Raw genomic sequence first — 12,504 nt, 5'->3', positions numbered from 1 at the left:
CATCCCAAAGCGACTCTGGCTATGAGCGACGTCGTCGTGGAGGACTCCGGAAATTTTGACAGCCACGGGTACCACAGTAGGCTGGCGTGTTGCCTTTCACCTTGTGCGAAACATGGCCATCATGGCGGGGTGGCACCGGTGTCAGACGGTGAATGAGCGAGATGGGCTGCTGAGACTAAGAAGTTTGAGGCGATAAAGTGGCTGAAGCTGGCGCATAGAAGAAACAATTTAAATGGATTTGGGAGAGTTTTTGATCCTACAGTGGACGCTATTTGGCATAATTCGGACGATTTCTTGCCCTCAGTCATGTGGTGTGCCCACCACATAACCACGTAATATGGCCTCAAATGAAGAGGAGATTTGAAAGTGAGTTGCTAAGCGGTAGATTACTGACCATTCAACGACAACACCTTAATAATGCATCTTAAGGGGTGCATTATTCATGTTGCTTTCATAGTCGTCTTATGGGCGTGGCGTTTCGCTCAGGCTGCGGTCCCACGAGGCGACTCGACGCCGTGCGTCCGGTGCTGCGCGGAGCCAACTTAGCGGCCAGAAACAGGTCTACTCTCGGCGAGTGAGGAAGGAAGACTCTCTTGTTTATATTCGTTCCTCTCGGGATACATTACACGAACAGTAAGCACCTGTGACTCCTGGTGGCTGTCGCACGCAGCACGCATGGAGGAGCTTCCAGCACAATTGGGTCATCAGTTATTATTTCCGTATCAATATAACGTATCCTTCTGGAATGGACATTTTGCTGGTGGTCGCCGAAACGCGGCCTTGAGGCCAGTTCTACTTGCATAAACTCAGCTCATTAAATGTAGCCTTAGCCGATCGAAGGCTACACACTGCTTTCGACATTCCTCATAAACGCTTTGGGCGCTTGCTTTTGTCACAGAAAAACACTGTGTGGTAGCTGTGTGAGGAATTAACGAATGATGATACCTGTGACGCGACCGGACTAGATACGACAGCCGCATAGAGGTCAGAGGAGGCTCCACATTCCGATCACCTGTTTTGCTTGCAGTGCATTTTTAGAGCGTTGTTTAATGCCCGAGGACATGAAGGGAGTTGTTATAGAATGAGTGATGAACGAAAAAATGCTGGCCGCTTTCACAAAGGCCAGGAGTAAAGGGTGGTATGGTCCCGCCGTCCAGGAATATGAGACAGCAGGTTGCTCGGCGAGAAACCGGCAACTGGCACTTCCCAAAATCTGGTTGGATTCAGTGCCGGGCAAACCTACAAGTGCTGAATATCTGTATTTTGAGAGCTTCAGAGAGACCCCGGGCGGGGATATTTTTGTAGAGATGGAGGCCATGTCCGAGTGAGGCATGACTCTGATGCGGCTAGATGTCCTCACAAATGCTTGTCAAAAGTGCGGTCTCAGGACTTTAAATAAAAGACGTCCTTAAATAAACCAATCCTATAGTGACGCTGGGCTGCTGTCTTTAGGTCTAGCGTGAAGGGGAAATGAAATGGAAGCGGTATGAAACGCTGCAAAATGCGTCCTGCACAGGCATCTCAATTGGCGTTGGTGCAGCTGCCGAATCTGCAAGATTCCTGATGAAAGAGTCTAGATTTACATACCTTAACAAACAACCTAAAACTACACCGCATGTTTTGACAATAAATATTAGGCAAAAAGTTAAACAACAATTATTTACCGTGCCCAGAATCTCTGCAAAAAACAAAAAGAATTTAATTGCAAGTATAGTTCAGTGTTCAGGACCGAAAGTTGCGAGTTGCCATAAGGTGGAGCACCATCTCGGACTCCAGTCACTACCTCATGAGAGCAGTCGTTTCTCAAGAAGGAATTTGTGCTGTACTTACAGAGGACGACTGTGAAAAAACGAATATATATATATATATATATATATATATATATATATATATATATATATATATATATATGAAGGAAAGAAGCCAGCAGTCGGCGAGGCCAAGGAAAGCATTGGGGATTATGTTTTATGACTTCTTTTTTTAAATTTTTACTTGGATAATCACAGATATGAGTAATGTAATCTGCTTAGGGGAAAGATGATTAAACACAAAGTAGAAGAAAAAACAACGTGCCGATGGTGGGGACCGAACCCACGACCTCCGAATATCGCGTCCGGTGCTCTTCCAACTGAGCTACATCTGTCCCCCCTGCTACTTTCTCGGGTATTAATGTTGTCTGTATACGAACCTTGGGAGTGTTCACCAGCGCCACCTTCAATTATTGCGGCGGATGTGGAACGTCCTGTGTTACCGCCAGCGTCACGTAGAACGTGATCAAGATACATATATATATAGTGGCCCTGACTATGTAGACTGAGTTTTCAGAGGTATGCTGAAATGAATGGGAAGTGTTCGCATAATATTTGCGCGAAATCTTCAGAGAGCGGCTCAATTCTTTTTCTTGAATAATCGCCAAAGTTATTCCATTTATAAAAGCGGCGATATCGAAATTTTGTCTAACCAGGAGCCAATATCTTAAATATGTTACAAATTTGTGGTGAAAAGTTTTGAACCACATCATATTTAAGGACAGCAAAACTTTTGTAGAAACCACATATTTTGAAGCCACCGGATGGCTTCAGGAAATGCGCATCCATGATACCACCACTAGTTTATGTTATTCATTAGTGCTCCTCCACATTTGACAATTGGTAGATGTGGTGTCTCTCATTCTAAGTCTGTCAAACATTGGTCAGCCATCATGGTAATTATGGTTTAGCCGCTTGGTGAAGTGACTTCTTCTCGTGCCATTACCAGCATACTTCTGCAGATGCTCAGATCTCATCTCCGACTAAACCTTGGCATTTTCTGCCATCCTTCAAAGTGCAGTCCTGGATGCAATTCTCTGTTTACTTTTCAATAATCATTTCGCACATAATGCGGATACTACTACCCGCATGTTTGCAGATTCCTGCATCATATGTTTGATTTGCCAGTGAATCCGCAAGCTCTGAACAAAGTACTTGCGCAGGTATTACCTTGGTGCATAATAGATAAGACAGAGCACATTCAACAGCATCAAAACAGTCCTTGTCATTAGAAAAACTAGAAAAAAACAAGCTTTTTCTTTCAAATACGATCATACTCCAATGCCGAGATGGATAATTTAATTTGGAATATTTATCGCGCATGACCTATTTTGGTGAAACTAGACTCGGTTCTACTAACAAAGCCCTTTGTGTTCTCTGTTTTTTGAAACGTGCATTAAAAACAGCCTTCCCCCCCCCCCCCCCCAGATGAAGGTTCTTGCATACAGCTGACTATTCTGTCCGGTACTTGAGTATGGCATAACATGTTTTAAATGCGAAACCACACATAACTATAGCAGGATACAGGTTAAGAAAAAAGCGGCACTGAGCTATCAAAGGACCCCCTCCACATAATAGCTACCGAGCTATACCATGTGCGCATTTAGGTCTTGAGTACATCGGTTTTATTGCGATAGCGATACTGCGCCAGGTTTCGGCCCGTCGCGTAGTCAGTGGCCGCAGTCACGAAGGACCTTGAACAGCCGCGAAGAAGACGAAGAAGGAGACGAAGTTGAAGAAGGCGAAGAAGAAAACGAAGAAGACGACGACGAAGACGAAGAAGATGAAGGAAACTAAGACGACGAAGATGAAGGAGACGAAGAAGAAGGAGAATGCTCGGTCACTCGCATCTAATGCTTCCGCTCCACATTCGGTTCAGCAGCATTGAACACTTCTCATTTATATGTGGGCTGGTTGCTTACGCTCTCGCATCATACTCCTAAAGGATGAGCTTAAGTGTCCCCAATAATGTAGCACCTTACACTGATAGGGCGTGATAGGGGAATAATGTAGTAGGCAAAATAAGCTTCCACCAATTGCTTTCGCAATTCAACTAGGATTAACTTGAGATAACCACAACTAATTGTTTGTCGTAATGAGATCCCAACTGTGATTCCAACTTAATTCCACTAAAGCTATGGACTGTGCGCCGACTGCTCTATGATATAGAATTTAGTAGCGAGAGGGCTGGCCGGGATTCGCGGCTGGTTCAGCGAGATGACTGGGTAGACAAGCCGTACGTGAAAGTGCTGGAAGCTATATATATATATATATATATATATATATATATATATAGTTCTGCTTAAACAAACAAAATTCCCATAAAGAAAGGCGTTAGGCAAGGAGACACGTTCTCCTCAGCACTTTTCCCAGCTTGCTTGGAGGAAGTATTCAGGGACTTGAAATGGAAGCAGTCAGGGATAAGGGTAATTGGGGAATACCTTAGTAACCTGCGATTTGATGATTACATTGCCTTGAGATGAACTGCAACGAATGATTGGTGGCCTAGACCGGAAAAGCAGAAAAGTAGGCTTGAAAATAAGTATGCAGAAGACTAAGGTAATGTTCAACAGCCTCGGGAAGGAACAGCAGTTTACTTTAGTTAGCGAAGTACTGGAAGTAGTAGGCGAGTATGTCTACTTAGGACAGGTAGTAACCTCAGATCCGGACCATGAAAAGGAAATAACAAGAAGAATAAGATTGGGATGGACCGTATTTGGCGAGCACTCGCAGATTATGACTAGCAGCTTATTGGTATCGCTCAAGAGGCAAATATACAACAGTTGCATCTTACCTGTACTCACCTATGGGCCTGAAATGTGGAGGCTAACCAAGAGGGTTCTACTAACCAAGAGGGTTGAGACAACAGAGAGGGCTATGGAACGAAAAATGGTACGGCTAACAGTAAGAGATAGGAAGCGTGCTGAGTGGGTCAGAGAACTAGCTCGTTACTGACATTCCAGTGGAAATCAAGAAGAAATGGGCATGGGCAGGACATGTAGTAGGAAGAGAGGATAACCGATGGACGCTTATGGTAACAAATTGGATTCCAAGGGAAGGAAAACGTAGCAGGGGGCGGCAGAAAGTTAGGTGGGCGAATGAGGTTAAGAAGTTCGCAGGGGTCACGTGGATGCAGCTAGCACAGAACCAGGTTAACTGGAGAAATATGGGAGAGGCCTCAGCCCTGAAGTGGGTATAGTCTGGCTGATGATGATGACCTATAAAGTTACCTGCAATATTTTTCTAGACGAAACGTTCGCGAATGCAGGACACTCTCTCTCGACTGTGTGGATTGACGCGACTGTTGCTTCCCACCGCGACGCCTTAATGATTGGTCTGAAGACGGGTCTGAAGCAGTCGTCAACAAAGAGGCAGCGCCTGATCTTGATACATTTCGGCAACGAGGACGGCTTCATCGACTGTTGCTTGGAGGTCTTTCGCAGTAAAAAGACCGTTGACTACAACCAGGAGATGGACGGCACACGCTTTGAGAGGTAGTTTCATGCTGTTCTGGAGAAATTGCCACAAGGTAGTGTTATATAATGGACAATGACTCGTCCGACTTGCGGTTGGAAGGACGCAGTGCCTACGAATGCGTCTCGCAAGGAAGTAGTGCAGGATTGGCTGATATAGAAAGGTGTTATTTGGCAACAGAAAATTCTGAAAAAAAAACAGCTCCTGAACCTTGTGGCCTCTGCAAGGCACCAATGCATGAAGTATCGTGTTGAGAGCGCAGCCGCAAGGGTAGGGTGTGTTGTGCTGCGGCTTCCACCTTACCACTGTGAGTTCAACCCAATCGAGCTCATATGGGCTCAGATGAAGCGCGGTGTGGCAGCCAGGAAATCAATATTTAAGCTGAAAGATATAGGTTTCTCCTTAGAGAAGCCTCCAAGTTACCAGCAGAAGGCTGGGAAAATGCTGTTAGGCATGTCATCCATATTGCAAAAACGTTTACGAAAGATAGAAGTGGCAGTGCACATCTCCAGCCCATCATCATCTATCTCGATAAACATGACTTGGACTCCGAAAGTGATGTGTATGGAGTAGAGCACCTCGAAGACTTGTAGAGCTAGCCCCTATTCGTGTCCTACAAGTATTGGAATTCCATTGTCCCACTGCTGACTTTGTTATTGTTGAAAAAAAAAACTCCTCTAATTTGCTGTGCCTAAATCTACACTGCATACCCTGTAGCTCACTGACTCAAGATCGCCTTCTGATGTAGCAGTGATCCCGGGAAAAGCTGCTTCCATGTTTCATCCCTGACTCCATTTACGGCAATGAACTCAGTGGTGTGTGTGTCGTAGGCGTTGCTCGCTGCCTACTGCATTAAGTTAGAGTAGTCGGCACTTAAAAATGCTTCAGTGTTCATTGATTTCATCTGCTTTGGTGTGTGTGTGTGTGTGTGTGTGTGTGTGTGTGTGTGTGTGTGTGTGTGTGTGTGTGTGTGTGTGTGTGTGTGTGTGTGTGTGTGTGTCGTATGCCTGGTTTGTGCTCACTGCCATTCAGATATAATAGTGGGTATGAGAAAAGAGGTTTGAGTGTTTTATTTCTGATCCTATTTGCTATGATTAAATCGACAGCGCTTACCGTGCTGCTCGCTCAGCCGAGATCGCCTTCTGATGTAGCAGCGAACGCGAGAAAAGGTGCCTTGGTGTTTAATTCAGAACCTCATTTGCTGTGATCATTACGGGGTAAAATGGTCAAATTTAATGCCATTTTCAATGAGTTGAGTTCCCTTCAAGAAGCGCCACATTTATTGTGTGGCGCTATATAGGGAAGAAAAGTGCCATTCAGAATGAGCCATTTTCTGAAAATACCATATGCATGAAAGGATAAACTGATGGACGAGTTGTTTTGCATGATGGATGTGCAATAGCTTAAAGGCTGGTGCACCCGTCCGTCCGTGACATATGTCTTTTGGCAATGACATGACGAACTCTGGGCCGACATATTGGATACAGTATTAACGTCTTCTGAACTGGCACGCACACATAGTCTCCGCACCGACCTGCCCAGAGACCTTCGATGAACGTGCTTTTGTTAGTCTGAAAATCAGGGGATTTAGTGCCATGCTGACATTGAGGTCTGTTACAAGTCTGCGCACCGACAGGAAGCACAAAGTTGTTTTTAACAACGTTGCTTATTGCCTCAGGGAATAAAGGAGTCAATTCAAATATAAATGGGGCATAAATAAATGAAAGAAAAAGGTTGGCGGTTCCAATGAAGTTCAATAGAGAACGATGATAAGGCCCTTGCGTACAAGCAATGTACAAAAATGGGTTCTTCGGCAAAAGGCCCACTGCCGTTAGGGGCAGAATTTTCGTCGTCTTTTTGCAGACAAGACATCCTGGATATTGATATTGTTGCCTGGAAGCGCGGGACCAAAATGATGTGCTCACTGACGAAGACGACGACCGAGGAACACGGGCACGACAAAGCGTTGAAAAAGAGGACCACGCTGACAGAGTGGACACTGCACGGCTACTGAAGTCTCAGCGTCGAGTTCAGCCCATCGCAGCGCTGTTACATTAAGTACATCCCCGTAACAATATAAATACCGGTATTGAGGCCATGTTCATGTTACAGCAGGTGTAAGGGCAACCCCGACCCGGATCCTCCGTACCGCAAACTCTTCTGTGCGAACAGAACGGTTACTGCACACGGTGGGACAAGAACACATATGCGACGCCGGAGGTGCTCCTTTCTTTGAGAGGCAGGGTGGCCATCCATACTGAGGAAGCATGTCACTGATGAGGGAAGAGTCGCCTGGCGGGTTGCAGAATTTGTAGAGGTTTGCAAACTATGTTGGTCACGTGGGACCCACTCAATTCGAATGGTTTGCGAGATACGAGCCTCCAGAACTTGTATATTCTGGCAGATTTCTGGGTTATGACTGACGCGTCGGAGTAGACGTGCTGCTTGAAGGGCGTCGGTGCGGATGACACTTTTGGTTGTAGGTAGTAAGGTTATGACGGATAGAGAGCGAAGCGTGTCTTGGACTGCAACCAGCTCAGCACAGAAAGAAGGAGGTTCTGCAAATTGATATCTGGATGTCCTATTTGGTGCCGGCTTACAAGGTTAATGAATTGCAGTTGTCGTTACACATCCGTCAATGTTGGCATCTACATATATAATTATCGACTGTTGGGGAAGCTTGATATCAAGCGCACAGGTACTCCACACAGGGCTCCACAACACTGGCGTTGTTCTAAACTTTTCCTTGAAATAAAGCCCCAATGGCATCAAAGGCCTGGTACTCGTTGAAAGTGATGCTAAATTTACCGATGCTACGGTATAAATTTAAAGCTCATGTCTGTGTAGCTGGCTCATCCAAAATTGTCTTCTGGCACATTGACGATTTAAAAAGACCTGCTTCAATGTTTCAAGCCAAATGTGTCTTCAGGCACATTAGAGAGGACGACAATAGTTGCTCCAGTGTTCCATACGTGATAAGATTTGCTCTTCTGATGGTATGTGTGGTGTGGAAGTCAATCTCCCATTTGCATGGCTAGCTGGCTTCTAATACAGGAGTTAGAATGTTGAAAGAAGTCTCAATATAATTTATGGCCCACTGGAAGAATTCTAGAACATGCCTTGTGTAGAAGTGTTATGTTAATGGAATTGACATGCCATGAGATTGATTCATATTATTTGGGTGTCACTTCGCCTTCGTTTGCAGCACCATTTGCATTCAATGGTATACATGTGGAGACATAATCAGTTTATTTATGAACGGATTTAGCTAATATGGCGGTCACGTGAAAACTAAATTTAGATACATATTGGATAGTGACACCGAACTGCAGACCTATTGTCACCTTGCTCTGCGGATGTGTGTTTGGCACTCCAGGACGGCATGCAGCCGAGTGGCAGAAAATGCACTAAAGTTTCTACACATCCGCCCATAATCCACATCCTATGCCTCGACCAGTGCACACAATTGTTTTTATAGCACAGATCACTAAGAGGGAGGTACTGTAACGTGGTGGTGACAAGGTCGATAACACAAACGAAGAGTCGGTGATTGCACTGAAGAAACTCTTTATTGGGCCGACTTGCGCCCGCAAAAGAACTAAGCAACTCGGCGGCGGCGATAGCAACAAACGTGCTCGTCGATGGTCGAACAAAGAATGCCCGTTGCACTCGTCAGCGATCAATTTAAAGGGTGCTCGGAACAGTCCAGATAACGTCGCAAACAGCTACTTGCACAAGATCAGTTGTTAGTGCAGCCTCGTGTCGTGTCTTCTCTTTTGTGCGCTTTTACGGTTCGGCTGTAGTTACACACTACTAGCACAAGCTGGAACATTGTAGAAAGACACACGAGTGACTGGAATCTTTGAGACAGATCTCGGGGAATCTTGCGCTACAGCGAAACTGATAAAGGTAAGTCTCGCGATATCGAGCATTAACAAACAAAGAATATACAACTGATACGCGATCCAGAATCAGAGTGATAAGGACGCATGCCGGCGGCTGTTAAAAAACAACAAATACAGTTTTGAAGGTTTCGCGGCAGTATATACAAATGGTGATCGCCTATGTTTTAAAAAGACATAAGTTAACGTGCTCTAGTTGTGTAATGTTTTCCTGATGTATAAAACATTAAAAAAGCACAAGAGGTCATAGTCAGCCTCCTCCCCCCTCCCTCCCAAGTACTGTCGTGACATGCTATTGCAGGACATGAAACAATGGCATACTGCTTCACTGTGTCCAGATGTTGACAACAAAAGTGTTTTTTTGGTTCGGTAATAAAGGTACACAATGACTGACAATGATGTGATCTGACTGCATGGCAAATTAAACGAGCACCCACATGCACAAGCTATCCGCTGTTACTTCTCAGAATATGTCCTCATGCAGATAAGGTCCTAATCCAAGCTGCAGACTACATGTGCCGCTGACGATATGAAGCTTTTCTCACATGCGTGCACATTCCTCTGCGAATCAACTTATAGAAAGGCCCCCCAAAACATAAGGCCTGCCTCCTTCTCGATAAGTTAAAGCATGTCATAAGTATCTGCTTCGACAAAATCCTGAAAGCACAATGCTGTATGCTAACTTTGTGGCTTTTTGTCACCCTTGAGTGATGACGAAGAGCCCAGGGCAGCAATGCGGAACTTAAAATGGATAACTTATTTTGCACTTACATTTTTTTAATTGGACAGGATGCCTCTGACCCTGCTATTCTTTTTTTGAAAGCTAGCCACCTTCTACTCAGTGGACTGGCGTCTGCTTAATAAAACATGCGATGGCCTTGACCTGTGTATCACGTTGGTCCTTCAGGTTCTATAATTGTTAAAATATTCAGCAAGATCATGCTATTCGAAAGTTGCTCACGCTCTCTCGTTAAATGTGTGCTGCCAGTGAGCAATAGAGAAGGAGGTTATTCACATTAACAGTATGTCGGTGAATACTGGCGGCACAAGGTGAAAACTGCATGTAGTGCAGCGTGCCATCATCATCCATCATCATCGTTCAAGTGCCCACCCCTCATATAATGTCCCATCTGAGGGCCTTTGAGGTTATAATAAATGAATAATTGTGATGCAAGAAATGAATAAATGCGGTGAGATGCACGTTGAAATATAAGGTACCGGGTGGTAGCAATTACTACGAAGTCCACTCTTACGGCGACCCTAGGAGGCCATGCAATGTTCTGTGTCGTTCACCCTCACATATTACGCAGAAAAATATTGTCACATGGAAAGCAATTGTGTTTCAAAAAATAGTGAGGCTGCCTTTTGAGTCTACGGTTACGCATGTCTGTGTAAGTTATTCCACAGAGGCAGCGCTTGGTCAAGTTGGTTCATCATGTTGAATGTGAAAGCGCTCAGATAGACAAGGAAACCATAATAAGGCAGACACACGAAGGGCATCATGTGTCTGTTTTATTGATTGGTTCTTGTCTTTCTAGAAAGAGCGCTTTCACAATCAGCTGTTAAATGGTGCCACTCATTATCAGATTTTCGAAGCGCATCTTGTTGCCTAAGGACGCGGGATCGAATTCCGGCCGCGTCGGCCACTTTTCGATGGAGGTAAAAAGCATGGCGCCCTTGGTTTGTGCGATGTCAGTGCACGGCAAAAAACTCCGGGTTTCCGAAATTTCCGGAGCCCTGTACTATGGCACCCCTCATGACTTGTGTAGCTTTGGGACGTTAAACCCTCTAAACCAAACCAATCCAAACCAGCACATCTTGGCAAGGAAGACACACTGTACGCTTCCCACTGTACGACGCGTAGCCTATGTTTCTGCACAAAACAAAGCTCAATAATGGCCTAATTGTAGTTTCGATTCTCGCCCTTTGCACGCAGGTGCATCCTCGGGTATCGGCGAAGGCACAGCTCTACATTTCGCCTCCCTTGGTTGCTGGCTGGCACTCACTGCTCGGAGGAAGGCCGCTCTTGAAGACGTGGCCAAAAAATGCACAGCCAAAGGTATTCCGAGTGAAAAGGTACGACTACAGAGATGGCAACTATTGCCCTCGAGATCGAGCAGAGTCGCCACATAGCGGCATAGCGGCGAACCCTACCCAGTGTGGATGCGTGTTCGCGTCGCGTGCCAGCCGCAGCGATTTACGTGCACGCGTGCAGCGCATACAAAAGGGCTTTTTGTTTGTTTCGCGGTTCCTGCGCGCTTTTGCTTACTTATCTGCCTCTTGCAAAATAAATTTGAACAGGCTATAACCCCAAGCTCTCTGCGGCAAGAAGCATGCATCCGTCTTGTTTTGAGCTCGGCAAACTCAATCCACTCACCGTTCTACACGTCAGCAGTCAGTTTTCTTGTGCGGCGAGGCTTCCTGTACAGTGTGAGCCTAATCTTATTTTTGGGGAATACTTGTGCCTGGTTGTCTAGACAGAGTTGATGTGCACTCAGTCTACGGCAACTCGCCGGGCAGTAAGCTGTCAGTGCTAAATTCGCCTGCTTAATTCTCGAGTGAAGTACAATATAATGAAACAGGCTGTCGCGATTCATTCCAAAGTACTGCAGGTGAGAGCACGAACCCTGTATCTGCGTGGGCTTGACACCAACATTTGCGTTTTTCACTCGGAATAGACACACGCATAGCGTTGAAAAGGCGATAAGAGATGTCATGTGTCAGTCCAAAGTATCAGGCCTGTTTTCGCCGTACAATGCAAAAAGCATGCAAGGCGATGCCAGTAATTCTAAAAGATGGGTGGTTGCCTGCCTTGGTTTCCTATAATCTGTGCGTGTTATTTTTTTGCTGCACTGACGAAACCCACTAATTGTTCCCGCAATATGGAAACACTCTAAACAGTAAATTGCTTATGCATTGCATAAGCAATGTTTTCATCGCCAAAAAGCCCGCCGTAAACTCTAAAGAAGTCATACTCTGCGTGCGTTTCTGCGAGCGCCGCCGGCTGCTGATCCGCACAATTGGAGCTATGGTGGCGCCCCCTCTAGGTCTAGGTCGATCTCGCGGCGAATTGCTTTTAGCGGCGTGTTAAACGTGTTTTGGTCAGAGACAACTTCACTTGCTTCTTCGCCATAAACAAAATGCGAAACATAAAGCATTGTGGCAACTTTAAGCTTTGTGAAACTTGTTAGTGGCGGCTACTTTAAAGGCTTTGCGCTTCCTTATAAATCTGCATAATGATTGACACGAGAGCTTTATATTTTATCATTTATCTGGCTTGAAGCGTTCCGATGGGCCAGCGCCTTGGGTATGTTCCGTTG

At 45.4% G+C, this 12,504-nt stretch overlaps 1 protein-coding gene across 1 annotated transcript in view; it reads left to right on the top strand.

Moving 5' to 3' along the window:
* Nucleotides 1–12,504, top strand: part of LOC146194601 (uncharacterized) — a 159,597-nt gene that overhangs the window by 119,537 nt on the left and 27,556 nt on the right. Inside the window, exons 2-3 of the mRNA XM_084596595.1 lie at nucleotides 7,455–7,539; nucleotides 11,118–11,260. Coding sequence (XP_084452721.1) covers nucleotides 7,455–7,539; nucleotides 11,118–11,260 — 228 coding nt within the window. The remainder of the gene's footprint in view (nucleotides 1–7,454; nucleotides 7,540–11,117; nucleotides 11,261–12,504) is intronic.

This window comes from Amblyomma maculatum, chromosome 3 (assembly GCF_055883805.1).
Source record: "Amblyomma maculatum isolate TAMU_Amacu chromosome 3, ASM5588380v1, whole genome shotgun sequence".
In the NCBI taxonomy this organism is placed as follows: domain Eukaryota; kingdom Metazoa; phylum Arthropoda; class Arachnida; order Ixodida; family Ixodidae; genus Amblyomma; species Amblyomma maculatum.
The sequence above is the reverse complement of the archived record's forward strand: the minus strand, read 5'-3'. Positions and strand labels throughout refer to the sequence as shown.